Source organism: Anguilla anguilla, chromosome 14, assembly GCF_013347855.1.
Source record: "Anguilla anguilla isolate fAngAng1 chromosome 14, fAngAng1.pri, whole genome shotgun sequence".
Classification (NCBI taxonomy): domain Eukaryota; kingdom Metazoa; phylum Chordata; class Actinopteri; order Anguilliformes; family Anguillidae; genus Anguilla; species Anguilla anguilla.
In genome coordinates, this window is record NC_049214.1 from 9,939,132 (window position 1) to 9,961,849 (window position 22,718).

At 38.2% G+C, this 22,718-nt stretch overlaps 1 protein-coding gene across 1 annotated transcript in view; it reads right to left on the minus strand.

The window, feature by feature from the left end:
• Positions 1 to 22,718, minus strand: part of camk4 (calcium/calmodulin-dependent protein kinase IV) — a 63,003-nt gene that overhangs the window by 16,204 nt on the left and 24,081 nt on the right. The window contains exons 3-8 of the mRNA XM_035391928.1: positions 14,545 to 14,607; positions 13,354 to 13,436; positions 11,314 to 11,386; positions 2,826 to 2,916; positions 1,895 to 1,969; positions 861 to 936 (exon numbers count right to left, since the gene is read on the minus strand). Coding sequence (XP_035247819.1) covers positions 861 to 936; positions 1,895 to 1,969; positions 2,826 to 2,916; positions 11,314 to 11,386; positions 13,354 to 13,436; positions 14,545 to 14,607 — 461 coding nt within the window. The remainder of the gene's footprint in view (positions 1 to 860; positions 937 to 1,894; positions 1,970 to 2,825; positions 2,917 to 11,313; positions 11,387 to 13,353; positions 13,437 to 14,544; positions 14,608 to 22,718) is intronic.

Sequence of the window (22,718 nt, forward strand, 5' to 3'; positions counted from 1 at the left end):
ATTTAAAATTGTGGAAAAACTAAGTCAAGACTGTGAATTCCATAGTACAAATGCTAAAAAATATATTTGAGGCCTTAAAAAAAAATGTTTTCCCTGAAAAAATATGTATATATTCCATAGCTTGTTATGGTCATAGGTACCTATACTAGTATATACAAAATTTTTGGCTCGTCCAAAATCAAAAAAGAACCAATATCCCAACCTTTCTTTAACCTGCTGAACACAGCCGTAAACTTGCCTCGACCCTCAGACTTATCGTTTTCCTAACCCTAACCCTAAGTTGAGCCCTAAAACGTAATTGAAGCCACAGGAACTTTTGAAAACACGTGATTACTCATTTAAAATTGTGGAAAAACTAAGTCAAGACTGTGAATTCCATAGTACAAATGCTAAAAAATATATTTGAGGCCTTAAAAAAAAAAATGTTTTCCCTGAAAAAATATGTATATATTCCATATCTTGTTATGGTCATAGGTACTATACTAGTATATACAAAATTTTTGGCTCGTCCAAAATCAAAAAAGAACCAATATCCCAACCTTTCTTTAACCTGCTGAACACAGCCGTAAACTTGCCTCGACCCTCAGACTTATCGTTTTCCTAACCCTAACCCTAAGTTGAGCCCTAAAACGTAATTGAAGCCACAGGAACTTTTGAAAACATGTGATTACTCATTTAAAATTGTGGAAAAACTAAGTCAAGACTGTGAATTCCATAGTACAAATGCTAAAAAATATATTTGAGGCCTTAACTGCTATGGAGTTTACACAGCAGTGTTTTAGTGACAAGGGACTGCAAATGAATATAATCTCGCAGGGACCACAGGCACAATTTTTTTTTCGGCAACAGACGTAACTTACAAGATGTACGTAATGACTCCCACAGACCACATGTCCACTTCAGGCCCATAAGCACATCCCCGCAAAATCTCAGGAGCTGCAAAGGTAGGAGGAGAGAGAGAGAGAGAGAGAGAGAGAGAGAGAGAGAGAGAGAGAGGGGGGGGGGAGAGAGAGAGAGAGAGAGATTACCATATGGGAGAACAGCAAATCTTTTGATGATAATATCATGGTGCTCAGCTTGCTTCTGACAACTTAAGAGTTACTTTTACTAACAGATCTCATGCCATCCAGAAAGGGATATAAAACCAATCATAACTGAACCATAACATAACTGAAATATATTTTTAGTGACCCAAAAAAAAGTTGAAAAGCCAGTTTTTACTTGATCAAGTTTCAGTGAATGCATAGCAGCGAACACTGCTTTGGTAAGCGCTACAGTGCCATACGTGGGATAAATAAAACATGTCACCAGTTCGCAGGTCAGTGTTGTTGCTATGGATATAAGATTCTCTCAACCAGCCAAACAGCTAACTGGCATTATTCAAGTATATTTATATTACTGAAGGCTTTAAAAAAAAAATTTAAAAAAAATGAGGATATGAAAAATAAAACACCTGCTCCTATACTGTACAAACAGTCATATCATATCATACTGTATCATATTATCAAATCATAATGTTATATATATATATATATATATATATATATATATATATATATATACTGCTGCATAGGGGATAGAGGCAGTTTTGTTGATGTAGATTGCCCTGCCCCCCACCCCACCTTGTTCTGATAGCCACATTTTGGACTTGCCAAATATCATGTGCTGTTCAAGTAGTATGCAAACATGTCTGTTTGACACAGTGCTTGTGGATTATCATTACTCACCCTCCTAACAGTCTGGACAATGAACTCAACATCATCATAGTAATATAAAACAGATTTAGAAAGGATTACCAAAATGTCAAGTACTTAATCCACCACACCACAGAGGTATTGGGTTCAGAGAAAATTAAACATCAGTCCGTAAGAAAGAGGGGAAATAGTCAACTCACCACAGTACCCTGGAGTCCCACACACGGTCTTCATTGTGACCTGGTCATCCACAATTTTTGACAGGCCAAAATCAGCTTAAATGAAAAGATACAAAATGATACAAGACTTTTTTATCAATCAAATTTGATTTACATTTTTGAATAGACATTCATTTAAATACAAATGTATTCATTCAAATGTGTAATCATGCTTGAATGCAACGTAATATATATCTATATATACATAATAAACATTATGTAACAGTGGCAACAGTCTTTTGTGCATCCCAACATTGACCGACCGATTTGTCATTATGTCATCTTTACCAGTGGACATGAAACTAATTTAATAAAATGGAATGTAAAGGAAGTGTTTTCAGCAGGCTAGTCATTTGGGAGAACAGATGCAAGTGAATGACAGCCAAAGCCTGAAGCCATTAATGATCCCTAAGGGGGAGTCTTCAAAGAGGTTAATCAATGACCATACATATTCCTAAGAAATTTTATCTGGTCTCAGCAATGCTGGCTATTAGTGGCATAGACATTCCACCTGCTCCTGATTATGGAATGTAATTTTTCTCTCTCCCCAGAGGGTCACTGAACAGCATAGTAAAAGGCTAGAACCATAGCTTTTGACCCAGATCACTCATTAAATTACTGAAGTGCCCTCTGGACATTTCTATGGGCTCATGTGTTCCAAAAATGGCATATTTAAATAGAGATTCTGAGCCATTTGCCATAAGCATTATACACAGTAAATGAAACTAATTCACATACTGCACTTGTCAGTATACCATTTGTTGTAAATCAGATGGTCATTTGTGGGCACTTGTTGACGTTCTATGAATACGTGTTGGCAAAGTCACCTGAACCATCCTTGGAAAGGATGTCCTTGTAGGAGGACAATAAAGTATCTGTCTATCTAACACCCTCCGTGGAGCGTGTGACCTACCGATTTTGAGAGGGGCGTCGGGTGCGGGAGTGGCATACAGGAGGTTCTCAGGCTTCAGGTCACGGTGCACCACGCCGTGTTCATGCAGGTACTGCAGGTAGGAGAGAGAAAATATTTAGGGGGAGGGCAGCTACTTCCTTTGGTGTTTTAATGATGTCAGGCCTCCAGGCCAGACAAACGAATTATGCCACAATGCTGAATTTAAGCCATCATTTATATCGGTGCTTAGGGGGTAAATACAAGGTATTACACATTTTTCCACAGAAAAGAGATGGATGGATCACTAGCTGGAGGGTCTTCACTTTATACTTCACACGAATACAAAATTCAATCAACTAGACATTTTATTGCGTACATTCGACTCCTTACCCCTAAATCCGAGAAGTTGAAGCTTATGAAATAAAACATATTCTAATGCTCCCAGACAATTAAGTTATGTAAAGTGGACGAGATTGAGGGCAATTAATTATAGTATCAGCTTAATTTCAATGTGAGAAATCCCTCAAAACCAATATCCCCTGCGTGGCACTTCAGTGCACCAGGTGTGACTTTCCAATTACCATTCCGAAATGAAAAAAGGGTCTGTCAATTATTAAAAGATCACACCGCTTTTCGCAGGCCTGTTAATGCCTTGCCAATATGTGCTCGGGGCACCTCCAGGAACCTTTAATTACCTGTCGGAACAGGCGGTCACTTCCCCTTTCTGCAGATCAAGGGTGCACTGGCATGGCACTCCACTTTCCATTGATCTCCGCAATGCTCACTACTCAAAGGGCAGTGATCTGAACATCTTTCTGCCCTCATTTCCAACGCTCTCCACACCAGGCAAATCTGACCTCAAACTGCACAGTTTCATAACAGTCATCGAGAGGCATGGTGGAACACACCCAGCCATGAGCAGCTTATTTGTCATTACCTTTTTTAATAGATAACAAACTATAGGTTAAGGAAATGCCTGAATGTATGAGTTGTCTTTTAAAATTGACTTTAATAGCCTGTGTATTGGCCTGTGTATATAACTGCTCAAGACTGCTAATTTTATCAACAGCTTTACAGACATTTAGAGTGACTGAATATATGTATGCAGATCTCAAGACACTTATCTTTATAAAATATCGTTAAAATATGTATAACCACCAGTCTAACTTTAGTTTCTGTCAACAATAACAACAAAAAAACTGAGAGCAATCCAGCAGATTATTACTCTCAAGATCACAACACAGACAGAAAAGCACAATTATAATTCCTGCTTGATGAAATCATCTGCGTTATGTCAAACATACCAATTTTATTATCCTAACTACAGTGCAGCAACTGTAACAAACTTACAAGTCATCCAATCCACTGACAAACACACAAAGGAAATTTCTCTAGTGCTGGATGCCAATAATATGAAAGATGTGGAAAACTGGGACAGCCTCCATTAGGAGGACATGCCTGTACACCGCCGTACTAATTTATATGTTCTAAATTATCCGGGTGCTACCTCCAGCGCATGGCATCTGGTGACAGTGACAGAGACGACATCATCAGGGAGAAGTAGCATTTTGGTTTCAATAGTGGATGGATGCATTCAGATGTGGGAGGAAGAGTCACGCAATGGTAACTAATGAAAAACTGTGCCGGAAGAGCAGTGTAAAGCCGCCCGGTAACAGCAAAAAAAAAAAAAAAAAAATGGTAAAGATAAAGCTGTAATTAAAAAAATTAAAAAAACTATTACAAAGAGTTAAGATGGTTAGGATGAAATGTACACGGTTTTTTGAATATCTGAAATAAATCATGTTCATGTCATATATAACTCATAACCAAAAGTAACATGATCCAAAAATGATTAAAATGGGCAGTTTCCCTTTGGACTTTGGACACAGGGACCTAAACCTCTGGGACAAAATTTTTTTCTGTGTATTTCAGATGAGAATCAGCAGGTCACATTTATGGCATCTGTTTGACAGCAAGTGATTTAAGGAAGCTTAACCATCATTCCTCACTATGACTTTGCTGCTGAATGTGTTTACAACATAAATCTAAAAAACCACAGTGGAGAGAGTTTCCATAATTCAATCATAGCCCATGAGGTCATATTTAATCCAGTAAATACTCCGCCATAGAAACCTCATCAGCTCTAGCTGGCTGCAGGCTCAGCTGATTTCAGATGTGTGTACAGACATCGTATTCCTCCATGGCAACAAAACAAAAGTATTTGCAGCAGAGAGCCATGCACCTTAGTCAGAGACCAAGAAAAAATAAAGTTGGACAATGGCCCTGGAAAACGGGAGCCTCCCTCATCACACATGGTAATGAAAAATGTCTAGAGTGAGCAATTGCTTCAGATTCAAGTTATCATTTGGCAAGTTCAGGCACGATCACCACAGATTATATAGTGCAGAGGGCTTGTGGTGGCAAAAGCCTGATGTCATTCTCTACTCGGAAAACCAGGGAGAGCAGATTTATTACTGCATATTTATTCCGAAAAAGACCGCCTGCTGGAATGCAGTGCAAACAGGTGCAGACACAAAGGACAGAGCAAGAGATACTGTATAGACAGGGAGAGGGGAGAGGCTATCTTTAACTCTGAAGGGGATGCTACACAGTCCCTGATTACGGCTCTACGGACCAACCACGTCGACCATCAGGCCTAATCAGGGTTTGTGTACCGTACCACATCCAAAACAGCATATCTTTCATTCTCAGTAAAATATCACGCAGATATTTTACTGAGAATGAGCTTTGTACAAGAGAGATTCGTCCTTATAAATGTCTAATAGTTTATTAGTCCTGCCAACAGGGAGGCCTTGGTTTTAAGGATTTCATTATTTATGCATTTAATGTAGAAAAACCAAGCATGTAGTAAAAATAGTTTTTTGTAGTTAAAATTCAAGGTTCTTGTAGATTCTTCTCAGTATTTTCTTGACAAAGAAAATGTGAGCCTGTTTTAAAGGCACCATGTTCCCTTCACAATTATTGCATGGCTTTGTAATATTTTAGTGATGTCAGAGGGGAATACTTCCAGTTCTGAGAAACTCTGAGGAGCTGACACAGATAAGGTGTCCTATCTCCTCAGATGAGTACAGAACTACAATTCCTGTGAGGCTCCTCTGAAGCTTCTCACTGCTGCCAAGGACCACAGGGAAAGACTCATTTCTGCAAAATAACCCAGTTTTACTTACCTAGTTTATGTGTTTAATAAACACTTCACACTAAGAGAGGACACCAACAGTGCCCTCTGTTCTCCAAAGGAAATTATACCTCCTTTCTTGGAATTTTCCTAATATTGCCTCTATTAATCCAAAGACAGTAATGTCTTATGGATAATAATGTGTCACTGAACCTCAATTAAAAGAATTGCATAACCGTGATAAAGAAAAATCTTTGGAAACATCTTTAGTATATGCATTGTAAAATGGAGGTTGGCTTCTCAAAAGACAACCTGGCCTCACAGCCCATTTGTATCTATTTCCAGCACCCTAAAATGTGTACTAATCATACAAATGAAGGACTCTTCACATCACATGACTTGACAATGTAATCATAAAATAAGAAATTATTTTCTATAAATGTATGTGGAAATGCAATGTTGTTAGCTTACCTTTATTGCTTCACTGAGGAAAGAAAAAAAGGAGGATTCTCGTTCTGGTTCAGATTGATTCAGAGAACCTTGTCAAGTCACGTGATGTGAGGTGTCTAATTCATTGTATAAGTACAAATTTTAGGGTGCTGGAAATTTGTTGAATAGATACAAATGGGTTGTGAGACAAGGTTGCTTGCAAAAGAGCATAGCCAGCATATGCAGTGCAATGGATTCATGATTAAATCTTCTTACTACTTTTTCTTGAGTCCAAGAGATGACACTTTCTTGCATGACAAACTGCTTTATTATACTGATGGATGTGGCTCCACAACATATATCACTGGAAATTATGCTGGCTTTTATAGCACCATGTTTCTACCCCAAGTGTCTCTTAGCTATCTTAACCAAACTGAAAAAATACTCTGCAGAAATGCTATTGAAGCCTTATGTGCAGCCTTAATTCATTAAAGTAATACTCAAAATGAAATAGAGGTTAAAGCATATTGTATCTTTTCTGCAAATTTCTTCATCACTTCTTAAAATGTTGTTCCCCAATGTCCCTACCTGATTCCAAATGGCAAGTTAAAGTCATTTTCAAATTCACTGCCCACTGAATCATGTTTCTGATGTGTACAATAATACAACGGAATGCTACAACAACTACATCTTGGACTAATGAAAGTCATCTTTATTACATTCTACCAAATGCATTTGAACGTTGAGAATGGAATTTAAAGTACAGTTAAAGCATGGTCTTGGCCTCCCTAGCTCTTCCTGGAGTGGACTGCTTTCTTAAGAGCTGTTTAGAACAACTGGCTGCAGCAAAGAAGATTATTCCCATAAAGCGGTATTGATTTCCCTTATATCAGCACTAAGCTCAATAAAGACAGCCCAAATTGTACTGGCAGCCTGTTAGGTGACCATGCAGGTCTGCAGAGATGAGTAAAAAACCAGATGGCCTGTGTCGTACCAGCCGCGGCTGCCAAATCTGCAGTTGTGAGAGTTGCCATGCCTCCGGATCTCTCTATTTAAAAACACGGCAACAAGGCTATTTCAACAGCAGCAGAGGCTCAAAAAGAACAGTACATTCCAGAAACTTATTTTTAAAAATCATTGGTTTTTGGTTCCTACACATCTCTTGGGGAAACACGGTCTGCAATGTTATCTAGGGCAGTATTCTGTGCGCACATTCCTTGATTAAGAATTCCTCTTCTGTCTTCCTAGTGCATCTCTTTGGCTGCAGACATCTCAGTGTGGTGATCACGAGCTGGAGGAGCTTTATTAGCAAGCCTGTGCGTGAATTATGATGTCTGAGACCCAAGCCTGTGGAGAGGTTGAGAAATAGAAGACAGCAGATGTTTCCTCCCTTCAAATGGCTGAGGTGTGGGGGCGGGGGCAGAGGGTGTGGGGTGGGGGCTGGTGTAGGTGCTGATCGATGACGCAGAATCGCTCATTTGTTCCTTTCCCATGAACATGAGCTGCAATTTCTTATTTGTGTCCCTTCTAGCTGGTTAACACCAATCAACAATGCCACACCCTAGGAAACAAAGAATGTGCCATTTCTCAACTGACACGAGACAGGCCACACAGAAAGATCAAAGATAAATAATAGATAGTGCTCGATAATAGAAGAAAAAAATAGGTCAAAAAGAAATTGTCACCACTTCACCCTTCCATTTTGTAAATATGTAGCCAATTCGCAAGGGCAAATGGAAGGGAAACTGACAGACTGTTGAGGGCATTGTAGTGAAATGTCTGTTAGTGAAATCACAATAGCAGAGCCCTGTTGCCCTGAGCAAGGAATCCCTGGCCACAGCATCTCACTAATAGTCTGTTCCACCCCTCCTCTTGTCTATAACTGCATAGCTTTCTTACCTCTAAATATAGTATGCTGATATTGGTGGCTTCTGCTGAAAAACAGAACCAAACTCCACCTCGCTTGCTGTGCGCTCAGTATCAAACAGTGAATGTCACAATCCAGCAGTAGCATTCACCAGAGTGTCGCTGAACACCTCCCAACCTGAGGCACGTTCCAAGCACTTTTAGAACAATGACATACTGATCGTCTTCACACCATATTACTAGCTCTTCATAGTGTCTGTGACAGTAAAGTAAACCTACAGCACTTGTGTGGGTGCAAGTTTTTGTTTTAGCACAAGACTAACATACCTGATTTAATTTATCAAGGCCAGTGTCTCAAATTGAATAATTGTGGACTAATTGGTGAATATATATCAATTACAGAAGTAAATGGTAATATGATCAACGGCGTCTCAAACCCAAGTGTGCAACCAGGTAAAACAAAGTGTGCATCCGAGCACATTTTCCGTTCCCAGTAGTCATTGCAAATTCCGAGCTGAAAGTGAAGAACAATTGGAACTTTATATATACTCAGCCGCAAGAAAGGAGGGCAAAAAATGGAAGGAGTTTGTGTACAAGTGTACATGTATTTAATTTTGGATTTTTATAGTTTAATGTAATTAGTTGAAATTTTTCATGTAAAAAAATGTAAATGTGTAAAACATGTAATCGTAGCTGGCTAGCGATTTACTGTTATTTTTATGACAAGTTAGCTAACTAGCCTGCTGGCTAGGTAACTGACAGACGAACAAGCTAACTAGCTGTAACTTCAGATGTCAGTCGCTGCTGCTAGTCTAACCTGCACCGGGTGTATTTCTTACTAAGGTCAGAAAAGTCATTATGTTATAGTACAAGTATATCTCAAATTAACAGATTTGCATTCTTGCATTCTAAGTAGTATAGACTTTTTAGTTCACCTGGAAGTTTGTTCTTAAAAATACAGAAGTATGTAGTGCACAAGTATTCCATTTGAAACAGCCAAGGCCTTGATTGAAGACTGTGATTAGTTAATCAGTTCAATGAGGTGTCATGGTGCTGGGCTAAAGCGAAAATCTGCACCCAACCTGGCTATTTTTGTATAAGATTGGACACCCCTGACCTGCAGTGTTGCTTCTTTTTCTCTTACTCTTTATTCCTTCTAATGACTATAATTCCTACACAGATCATCTGATATGGATGCCTGTACCCTGAAATTAAAGCTGAAAGTATGCATTTAACCTCATTTCCATTGTTTTATTTAAAACCCAATGTGCTGAATTACAGAAGCAAAACAACAAAAATTGTCACTGTCCCAACACTTTTGCATTTGGCTGTAGACCTTTACTGCACCAAACAATTTGAATGGTTTTGATAATTTGACAGTACATGTAATTAGAGCACTGGCGATTGATAATCTTGAATTTATTTTACTGTATATCACCATGATGTACAAGTATCATAAAAATGGTGAAGTATCATGAAAGAGCAGCATCATTACCCACCCCGTTCATGCGAACAGTCTTTTCTCAGCACATTGACCTCTTTAAAGGTCATTCATATTGCCAGGCCGAACGAATGCACTGTTAATATTTGATAGGACACTATATATAGGTTTTCATGGATTATTTCAGACTAAATGATGCAGCAATCATTGCCAGTAAAATAAACCATCACACTATTCCAATGTTTGCAGACAAGGAAAAACAAGACTTCAGAGTTTATGAAGTAACACATTTCATATTTCAATAAACTGATACAGCAATAAAGTATCAGGAGCCTTGTGATGAAATGTAATGAAATGTGTACATATTTTAATTCAAATGATTATCCTCTATTAGACTCTGAAGGCTCAACACCTTTCCTGCCCCACACCCTCCGTCACTGTAAGATCAATGTCTAAGGCTAACACTGGGGTTTCCAATGAAGAAGCTGTTATCTGAGACAAGCTGTCTAAATGGTCCCCATTGACCTTTGCCCGATTTCACTCTGTCAATCTTCATCAATGTCAGGAAAGGTTGTTCTACAATGTCACCTCTTTCTGACCCGTTATTTCCATTTCTATTCCATTCTGTGCAGAATTAAACTGCTTGCCTCCAGTGGTATAATTCCAGGAACATGCATACATTCTGGATGAGCTATAATTAGGTGCCAGTCTAATGCACAATTATTGTTACTACAATGGCTTAATATCTAATATTTAGTTATTTAATAATGCAATGATACAGCAATTATCTGTTCAAAAGTTTAAAAAAATAGAATAAAAAAATAAATATTAGCATTATGCAAGACCTCATTTGAGGAAATATCATTGAACAAACAATATAGCACCAATTATATTTAATAAGCATCTACAAATCTGTTATTTGCAATGTATTCTGTAAGGACAGCATGTATAGTAAATCAACAACTCACTTCACCATAAATATCAAGATACAACCTCCTTAGTGTTGTAACAAAAAGTTTGACATGTGTACTATCAAGAGAAAGAAATAGAGTGCCTAATCCATCTCTACAAGCACCTAAATTTTACCTTCTTGACCTAACCCTATTTTGACCTCAATCAACAACATGTTCAGCTTGGGAGAAATATTTGCTCAGGCAACACAGTATTTTCAGGATGACACGTCTGTGTGTGTTCATCAGAAGCATGGGAGCCCAGCTGAGTCAAGTGCACAGAAGGCAGCTGAGCTCCTCCTCAGATCTGCCTCAGCAGAGGGCACTTGAGAACAAGACTACCATGGCAGTGCATACAGTGGCACTGAAATGAATATGCCATGAGCAATGAGAAGGGTATAGACCAGCTTTATATGTTTTTTTTTTTTTCCAATTAATACAATTGGTAACAGAATAAAGAATAAGTCTTGACTTTAATGAAATGCATTACACTGTACTAGTAACTTATTACCTCTTAAGTCACAATACTGGTTACTCATTGCTTGGGTGTTAATACAGTAAAACAAAAAAGGTGAATGCTACTAGATAGAAAGACAGAAATAATAGCAAAAAGAGTGAATTCTTAAGTATAGAATAAGGAACACCTTTCAGTAAAGTACTTAAGGAATAACAGAAATGTTGACTCACCGCCACTGCTTCCAGTATTTGTTTGACAGCATCTGCAGCATCACGTTCACTGTAATAACCCTTCTCCACAATCCTGAATGACAACAATAAAAGATGGGGGCAAATGGACCTAATCTTAGACCACAATATTGGCAAGTTTAAATATAACAACCATTTTGTTCTCCAAGTTTTTCAAATAGTCCAATTTGACCTCTCAGACATCCACTACAAAAATGGTCTTGTGTGTAATATTACCAATAAAACATTTCCTCACTCTGAATACACTATGGTCTTTATAAGTAACATAACATTACTCCACTTGAGAACTTCCACTCATTGAATCAAGTGAAAACATACTGTATTTGAAGAAACACAATTGAATCAGTCATGTATAATGAAGCAGAAGGGCTGAAAGAAATGTGCACACCTGCAAATTCAAACAACCTGTTTTGCAAATGATTCATCACCTTGACCTTCCCACAGTCAAATGTGCCTCATAAGGTCATTCTTGTATCTTTAGCATTTTTTACATTCATTTTTCAAAAAATATTCTTTGCCTTCCAAGTCGGATAAAAGGAGAAACCAATGTATTGTAATGGCAACCAATCAAAATTTCAGTCCTTAGTCATTGCTTTTTATTATTAAGTAGCGTAGACCATCACGCATATTTCTGCCCAGAAATATCTTGAAATGATCAATGTATTCATCCAACAGTTAAATATTATACGCTCATTACTATAATAGCACTAAATCTTAATCATTTTTCAGTAATACAGTCAAAATTTAAGTTCACACAACAGTCATTATTTCAACAACAATAGAAATTATCTAAGAAACTATCTCGAAGCCACCAAGGAAAGTGTGCATCACTATACACAGGCACGTATGCAGTACATCTTTCAAGTTCTCTTTCCTCTTTGCACATACTGTTAGGGCTACTGACAGGCCTGTCAGACTGCAATGCAGCTAAGATTATCTCAGCAGGACTGGAATACACATTTACAATTCATTTTCTTCAGCAAATCTATTACAGTTCTTTGAGTCCCAGGGCCACTATACATGAATATGGATGAACACTTTTAATGCCACATCTCATTAAAAGTGTGCATCCATATATCGGCAAAATCATTTTTTAACTTCCTAACACTGAATTACTACAAGCAGCTTTATCTCCTTAAATTTCCTGCTGCCTGTACGATGGACAAGAAATTCACCATCCTGTAATCCATGAATATTTAAGTTGGCCAATCAACTGCCTAAAATGTGTCCTTGAGAAAAGTGCACTTTTGCAGCCAACCACAAGAATTAACTACAGAAAATTAACTAGGGGATTCTATGAAGAAATCCTTAAGCACTGTATATAAACAGAGACTAACAGATGAAAAAAGTAAACACTCATGTCAAGGGTTTACAAACCCCTAGGGGACTATGATGGCATTGCATGGGGACAATAACTCAGGAAAGCCGGGAAACCGGTTAATATCAGGGCAAGTTCCAGTATTCAAACTTTCCACTGAGAGAAACAGCAGAAGTCTACAAAACATTTTCCACTACTTTTCACAAGAAAAATCAAGAACAAGACTTTTGTGAGTAATCCAAGTAAAAGCAGATTACTCTCCCAAGGGTTTTGTATTTCTCAATTCCCAATGAAAAGTTGGCTGGCGGTAGACAGCTTGCATAATCAGCTGGATGTGAACGGTCAGTTTCTTTATTTACAGGATGCAGTTATGAAACTTAGATTATACAAGCACCTGCTACAAATAAAACATCACACTTTCTGACAGAAATTTGCATTTAAAAATAATCTAAAGACAGAGAAAGCAGTCACCTTTTTTCACATCATATTGCACATCAAAAGCATTCCTTTCTTCCCTTCTTCAATCCCAGGAGAATTCATTAGTGTTTAAAATATTCACTTGCTTTTGTCAGTCACTGTACCCTTCTGTAGATGTCTAATGCTAGTTTCGTAAGTTCCGTGATGTGGAGGAGCATTCTGGATGGTGGGTGACTGAAATGGAAATTCGGGTAGAATTTTCCCCTGAAAGGGTAGAGCAGACTAACCTGTCAAATAACTCTCCTCCAGTGACCAGCTCCAAAACCAGACTGATTTCAGCTGGGGTCTCAAAGATCTCTTTCAATTTAATCTGCCAGAGCAAGAAAAGAAGAGGACCAGCACTGTTGTTATTCATCTTGGCTTTTGACCAAACACTTTGTGAATGAATGATTGAATAAATAAAAGACTTAATGAATTAATGCAGATCCTTGACAATTATCCTTCCATTATCCGACTAGTTTCCAATCCATTTTGGTATATTCAGCATGATGAAAATGTCTGGGCACTCCTTGAACAAATTTAATTTTTGTTGAATCACTAAGGGCAAAGTTAAGACAAGTACAAACGTAGGCATGAAATATTTCAGCAAATTACAATGTATTCGCTGGAAGAGTAAATATAATTGTACATTCAAATTTGCAGAAACATATCTTATAATTGTGCATTAAAATTAGAATATGTCATGTTTAGGTTTATTCCCTGCATAGGCTGTGTTAGCATCATTTTACTTAGAAATTCAACAAAATATGCACTATGACCAGGGTGCCCAAACTTCTGTATACCACTTTACATGTTAATTATGCTATATAATGAAATTTACAGCATGGATCTGCCCTCTGGACTATGGGATCCAGTTTTAAATGTCACAATGAGAGCAAAAGAGGTTCTCTCCTTCCTTATTTACATCCTTCCAGCTGCACAGGCCTCATGGTGGCTTTTAGAGAGAAGAGGTTACCAATTTAGATTACAAAGCCACTCATTAATCAAGGCCATTCAATTAGGATAGATGGCCCATCCTTGTTATAAAATGCTTCAGCTGTCTGCTGTAAACAACCAGTGGAAACATCAGCGAGGTCTGGTTCTGCTCTAAAGCAAGCGTATTAATCAGTAAGATTTCATTTGAACAGCATCTCTTATCAACATTGCTTAACTACTATAGAGTTGTCTGTGAATTCCCTTTAAAATTACAGAATAATTTGTGAAATATGTGTCATTCTCTTTGTGGCTACCACCATATAGACTTACAGTATCTAACATTGAATGAGAAATCAATCACAACCATTGAGGAACATTGACAGGAAAGGAGTAATACATGCAAACTCACAGTCACAAGAAATACTGATGAAGTACATGGTTGCAGTGGGAGGTATAGATATATAAATTAGCAGAGTGAAAGTATAAGTATGTGAAGTACTTACGATGTTTGGATGGGAAAGTCGAAGTAAAACTCCTATCTCTGTTCGCACAATCTTCTTGTCAACCTGACAAAAGGGAAAAAAACCTGGTCATAGATATTCCAGCATATTGGACAATACAATAGTATATTAAATTATACTCTCTGAGAATTGGAAACTATTGACAAATGGCAAATTCAATAATACTATATAATTAGATTATTCATAACGTACATATGATGTACTCCAACTCCGTCTCTGAACTGAAATGGATAAAAACTAATAGCAGTTGCAGAAAAGCCCCACAGAAAAAATACCCCATAGAAAGTGTATGGTTGATTAAGATTAGAGTATCCAACAGTATATAATTCAAGTGCTGACACATTAATTCAATGTGTATGGATTGGTCAGAACATTGAGAGACCAGACTATCTGTGAAGGCCTCAGCCTCCTTACTGAAACAGGCACAGAAAATTAATAAAACAAATTGTCAGAGCAGTCATCTTGTAAGTGGCAGCGAGTTGAAAGAATTACTCTGCTCGGTATGTGTATTATGAACGACCTATTCAATTCTTGCAGCAAAATAATCCTGATGCATTTCTTGTAAATGTATTTCTTTCAATGGTGGCATGGCAGGCAGGGTATCCACATTACTGACAAAACAAGAGTGTGCTATTTCAGGTAAACAGCGAGGCATAGCAGCTGTCGGGGTGGGGGGGCTCTCAGATGCAACCTAAATTCACTCCACTTTTTCTTGCGTTTCGTAACGCAGGAGGCTGAAAGCGCACAAAGAGGTAATAGGCTGTGGGTGAGATAAGAGGCCCTGTAGCGTGTTGTGCCTGTTCAGACTCTCCCTCACACCCACAAAGAAACGGGGGCACTGACGCACGGCTCGATGTTTGCTCTGGCCTGCTGATAATCCGACCACGTTCACGGTTCGCGGCTCACCACGGGAGCGAGAGGGTTCCATCTAGGTGTCGTTCGCCCCACCGCAAAGCCGTAAATTCAGTGGGAAAGTGTTGATTTTGTTTGATCACCTGTTGTTTACATTCACTTTTGCTGGAGTTAAGTCCCAGGTCACCACTCTGGGCCTGGAGTACTCCGGAGAAAGTAGTTCCAGTTGATTACCCAGCTCTTATTAAATCAAGAAAAGAATGCAGATTTAAATTATAGAATAATCTTGGAAAAGCACTACCATGCGACTAGGCTACATGTTATCTCTTTGGTGGAAAAGAACAGGAGTAACTTCTATGAATCATGTGTGTTTATGAGTAAAAACAGAAGTTTGAGAAGACTACTAGTGTACTGTAAGTGCAAACGAATGCAAAAAACTATTTAAAAGTGCTGAAACGACAAACACTCTGTCATACCCATATTATGACAGATCTTTATTTCTGAGGGCCTTATAACCCATAATGCCTTTAGTAAACATATGCCTGCCGCAATACACCTATGAATAATTTCACAATAACTTTTTATTTTTCCAGAGGAGCTGGGATAACACAAGGTAAGTTTATCCCAACAGAGTCTTCCCTGGGGGGAAGGGGGTGGGCACGGGTAGTGACACTAACAGCAGACCGGGCCGCAGACGCATTCTGGATTCCAGAACTGGATACCCAACTGTGGAATAGAGTCTTTTATTTATTTATTTATTTAATTAATTATTTATTGTGGAACAGTGTCTTAACAGGATGAACCACCCAGCTGACCTGTGGTTGGTCGGGATGCAGAGATTTTGAAGTTCGGAGATGCTGTTTATTGTTATAATGCACATTTGAAGACTTACGGTACGGTTTCTATTACAATCAAGTCTGAATTTTGATTGGGTGATTCAGTTTCTTTTTAAATCATTCCAGTGTTGACTGGCCTAGTGCTCTGAGTCATTGTCTCACTGAACTGGGAATATCATCCGAGCACATTCCATTTCTAATTATATGCTTTTCCATATTCGAACTATGAATCAATGAGTGAAAGTTTCTTGTAACCTTATCCTGATCTAATACTTCATGCTTGATTTGTTTCCATTTTTTAAATTTATACAGATGCATGAACTGTTCAGTCAAGTTAAACACACAGACACCATAACACAATTTTGTGATCTTTTGTACCCAAAATTATACCTGAACTGTATGTGTGTTGCCATAGCAACAGGGTGGAATACCTGTGCAACTGGAAATACTCAAATTGTCCTTGACAATCTTGTTTATCTGCTAAATATCATAATCATCTTTCACAAAAGAGGACTGTACCAGCTGTAAACATAAAATCATTTCATATACATCACTGCAACCTGAGGTGGCAACAAAATGGTAAAAGTGTACAAATATGTGAATGTTTTTGCAAGGAACTACGTGTGTGTGTGTGTGTGTGTGTGTGTGTGTGTGTGTGTGTGTGTCGTACTACAGTATCCACTTTTGCCTCTACATAATGATGTATATTGTTGAATTCACTGTTGTTAACTTGTCTGACCTATCGTACACATAATTGATCCCCATGAAATTTAATTTTGTGCCGTGAATTGTAAGGTGGCTATGGTGAATTGTACATACTTGCAACAGCTTCATATCCTTTACTGACAGAGGATGTCATTGTGTGTGTGCGCATATGCATGTGTGTGTATGTGCATGTGTGTGCATGTGTATTAGACTAGTACGCAAACTATCAGGCATCCTCATATTCCCAGCTGATATTAACTCTATAAACACTGTGTCAGCAGAAAGTAATTTTTTAAATATGCAGATTACAAGTCTTGAATGCTCTGTGTATTCCCATGTATTGCTGTGCTGTGGTATTGTTTTTCTTTGTCTAGGGTATCTATGTTCTGTTGCCATATTGGCTCCTCTTAGCAATATTTTTTTCATTTCATCTTCATTTTGCATCCAGCTCACCCACTCATTGCAAGTGTGAAATCAATTATGTTCTATAAATTCCTAATTCAGTTTTGATTTAATTAGGGAATGACATTCACCTGTCACATATCTAATCAGTGATTGAGTTGCAAAAAATGTAAAAGCCTCTTTGGTTTTATAAACAATTGCAAGAGGACATTATTGGCCTGTGAGTACATCACACAAAAATACTTGTTACAAACATGAAAATATGCAAACCGCATCAATAGACCATTAATTACTACAGAAATCAATATGCCATTCCATCTATTGTCAGTGTCCTAAAATAATGTGGTTGTGTATGTTATGAGAATCACCTGTCTCTGAAAGACCGGCCATTTCCTTGCCTTTGGATTTCACAAATGAGACTGGTGACTGATCTCAATAAAGCAGGCAGTGAAGGGATAAATCAAAGTGCCTCTCTCAACCCCTCACCAAAGGCTGCCTGCTACAAATCATTTATGATAGCCTTGATTGCCTCATTGTGATTCCATCTCAGGCTGGCATAGCGCATTCAACTTTTGGGAGGATGGGGGGGTGGGGGGGAGTAGGGGAGTTCATAGGTTGGTCTTGCAGGGATGTTAACAAGTTCTTAGCAAGGAAATATGTAGAAATCCATAAACAACATTACAGGCTGGGCATTCATACAGATTTGGAAAATTGAAAATCAGGATCTAGTTGAACTTCAGAAAAATAAGAAACAAATGTGCCCTCGCAATAAGATCGGCCAAAGTTACATATTACCACCAACAGTTCCAGCTTTCTATTTCAGGCCCTAAGAAATTCTGGAACCCAGTAAAACACGTGGAGAATAAAGTTAATTCTTCACATCTACCCATTTCTCTATTTTATGACAACGTAATCACCTCCAACAAAGATCACCAATCTGCAGGGCACTCCCAATCTAGGATCGCTCTTATCACTTGTATCCTTCCATCTTGTTCCTCTAGCACTTTCATGTTACAATTGTATCTCCATCCAGCACGTATACTGCATTGTATCATTATCTTGATGTTGTCGTCATGCCTCCTAGTTTCACTTATCATATCTTTTTGACCTAGCCTATGCTTACTGTGTGAACTGGACTTAATCTGTTCATGGCTATGGATAACAGTTACATAGTGAGTATTGTACCTTTTGGAACCTGTGTTTTGTAGTTGTTCCAGTGACCTTCGGTATGCACTTAATGTCACATTGGATAAAAGCATCTTCCAAATAAATGTAATGTAATGTAGGTCAGAGCACCATCCTGCCAATTTTTTATTAGGGTGACATCCTTTATAGACATTCAAATAAAACCATGCTATCCAAACTCATTATGCTACCGTTCTGCCCTAGGATCCCCTTTTCACACACACCATTGCAAACTTTATGCCAGGTCAGGTCTGCCCTCCCTTCATGACAGACAATTATCAGACTGGTACACATTCATTTACAAAACCATCCTAGGTCTCACCCCACCCTATGTGACAGATCTCCTACATCAAACAACCGCCCAGCATAATCTCAGATCCCCCACCTCCCTCAGAGTTATACCTCCTCAAGTTCTCTCAAACAAAGGCAGCTTCTCGCTCAAGTACTCTACAGCTACTGGAATAAATTACAAGAACATTTACAACTGGATGCACTCATCTCCATACCTGAGCCTGTAAAGTTCATTTTAACTGAGGTTTGCAAATGTATTTTATAATGAGCATTATGCTACCTGCTTACCCTGCACTTTATCTGCTAAATTATCCTGTACCGAATGTCTCATTAACACTGGGTCTATAACTGTAGCGCATTTCATGTAACTAATATTGTCTTTGAATTTATTATTGTTTTTGTTTTGTTGTTGTTGTTGTTGTTCTGATTGTTGTTGTTTTCTCAATGGCAGGTCGTCATTGTAAAAGAGAATATGTTCTCAACTGACCATCCTGGTTAAATAAAGGTCTAATATATAATATTTGTGTATATTTTTTAAATCTACAAATGTCAACCTTATCAAAAGAAATATAAGCTTTGATCTTTCCAATAATGTCACACGTGGCAAAAGCACTTAGCCTCTCTATGGGAGAAAGTAAAAAGGGAAATTGGACACGTGGCAACATAGCCGGTTGCTAAGGAAGAAAAAGCTCTGCGAGTGCAGTTTATCCGGCCCCCACCCAAAAAAAGGGAAAAAAAACCTGATATCATTACGCCGAAATCACTCTCTGCTTAAAAGGAGGCCAGCTTTCCATAAGCACTTGACTCTTGACATCACAGCGCAGTGCATGAGCTTCGCTCAAGAGAACCTTCCCCGCTCTTTAGATGACTGCACTAGAGCCATTATTCATTGTGATTCCACTCTCACTAGCATGGAGCTGTCTTCAGAGCACAGCAGCGCACACACACACCCCCCCAACGCAGTGAGTCACCCACCAAAAAAAAAAAAAAAAAAAATCACAGGAAAGCCAGGCTGCTGCCTGCGGGGCATCATTTCTTCATCCTGCTCCAAAGTTCGTTCAATCTTTTTCCCTGGATCGGATTTCCCTTTACGGATCTCACAAGCCACAAATGCGTCACTTCCAGTCAAACAGCTCATGTATTGTATTGCAGGCCTGGCTTGAGATTTAGAGTTAAAATCCAATAAGCAACAAGGTGGTCTACCCTTGAGCAGCACCGTATTTAACATCAACTGACGTGTAAAAACAGAAATGAAGCTACTGTATTTAACTGATCATAGAATGCATAGGGTAGCAGTGCTGTCTATTCCCCTGACAGAGTTAACTACAATGCTTGCTATCCCATAATAATACTCTTACTCACACAAATACAAAAAACAGAGCTCTGAGAAATACAACAGCATTTACATGTTTTGGGGAAATAATCAAAACGGGCTTAATTTCTGGCCTAAATTAAATTAACAAGAGCCTGCTATAAGAATGTACATGGCAAGGTTGACAGTTTTCAGATTTTTATTTTAATTAAGATGAGAGAAATACAGATTACAGTAATAGACAGTCGGTCTAAATCTAATAACATAACACAGAGAATGTATAAATTAAATTCTCTGTACACGGTCACCATGGAAAGAATTCCCAAATTTGTCCAATTCTACTTGCTCTTTTGTCCCACAGGCTGTTAGATAAAGGTTGGCAAATCAGTCTGTTTTAAATAGGATTTTCTGTTAATCATGTGGTGTTTCATGCAAGAAAAATCTTTATTTATCTATCTGATGTCCACAAGCCAGATCCTCATGCAGATATATTATTTAATAACTGTGGTGATTTCTCTTGCAAAATGAATGAGTTAAGGTCAATTTTAATTCCTCTTAATACATCCACTTATCACCTTTTTCCATTTACCATCCAATTCAAGTTAAATCCTTGGGCTTCAAGAATTTGGCTATTCATATTTACCCTATCTGTTGCCCCTTTTATAGATCTATTTTATATGTAGCACAAAAGCAAACAACTGAGTTTTCAACAGTATCCTAAATTTCTAATTAACAGATTAAAAATCTTATTTTCAGTTCTTTTAACTAAGGACTATGAATGGGGTTTGCCTAAACTCTTGGTTCCTTTGCTTCCCACAGAATCATTATCATTCAAGGCCAACTAGTTTCTAGCATTAAGCAGATGCCATTTTATCTCCATAAATGGTTTATCATTATTAATTCACTGGACATGTGGAAGGAAGTGAACAATGCATATAGGCTACATACATTAAAAACTAATTATTTTTCTATTATTTATAGGATTTTCATTTCCTGCCATCTTTGCCAGCTTCCAAACAGTTTGTTTCCCCTCTTGGTCCAGAAAGAATTATGAATTATGAATGTTGCAAAATATAAGAGATATAGTATAGTAGAAGTATAGTATAATGGTTCAGCATACATCCAGCTGTATAAATGCATACTGTAAAAATGTAAATGTGCGTAAGTCATTCTAAATGTACTCTTCCCCAGATACAACTCCAGGCTTTGCTCCACCCTTTGAGACTTGCAACACCACCTTTCTTTTCTCGCCTCATAAATTGCATTGTCTGTACGTGAATGATGTTTTGGCTTCAGGATGAGCAGTGGAAAACAGAAAAATTGCGGAAATCAGGAACTTTAGGATATTTCTGAACAATTAATATGGGATCACAACAGTAAGAGGTTTATGCATTCCTAGAAATTAATCAGCATTCCACATTGTACAAGGGTCACACTTAGATAACACCAAGGAGGCAGAAAACAACATACGAGTAATTCGTGCACTAGGAAAGCCAGCCAATAGAGACGCTATGACATTCATATGTCTCCCGTTTATCTGCATCTCAAACATAAGCTGTCTGTTTAGAACAAGCCCCTCTTCGACACCCAGACCCTCCTTGACTGCAATGCATCACTTGAACCAATGAAAATAAGAACTTGAATATAAATCATGAATGACATAGCTTGCGGCCTTCTGAAGTGTTTCAAGAGGGATTTTGATATCAGTGCAGTGTAAATTGGTTCTGTCCTGAAAATCTCCACTGAATGAAATCAGGCCAGTGGTGAGGGTTCAAGGATGAATGAGACAGACGTCACCTTCATAAACACCTCAGGATGAACCCCTCAAGAAGAGACAGGAGTCTTAGGTAAGTGATCAGAACAGACTCCCTTAAAAAATCTTATAAGCCATCAGTATAACCATACAGATCAGCACAAGTTAAACATGTCCCATACTTAATATCATGTTCATGTTTGTGCACACACATTTCCTGTGGCTCATTCCAGATGGATTCTTTGAGCACCATGAACCTCAGTTACTCCGTTAAAATGCAGTGTGAGAATTAACACTGTAAAGTACCATTAGCAGTCTGCTGAATTAAGGAACTGGGCTTGTAACTCACAACATGCCATTCAAATCCCACTGCCATTGAGCCCTTGAGCAAAGGACTCGGATTGAATTTCTTCAGTAAAATATACAGCTATATGAATGTGCTGTAAAACTCCTTAAACTGTTGGTCAACATGACTAACGAGCTCTGCTAATGAAGTAGTAACCTGTGAAGTAATTAACATTACATACAGTTGCTGTTTAAATGCTACACATACAGCAGGGCCTGCGAATATCAGAAAAATATTAGGAAGTTGTTACGTCTTATGAAGTGCTTTATATATGAAGTGTATAGCATATGCTGCAAATGGGTCAAAACAGCCTACATCCTGTTTCTCTTTAGACTAAGCTTAGGCAATTTATACTAATAAGCACCCTTTGGAGCTGCATGAGTGGGTGATGAATGGTGATCCTTTTTACCCAAATCTCTACAGATGTGATCTCAGTGAAACATAAATCAAAGAGCAGCACCTATTGATTTATTT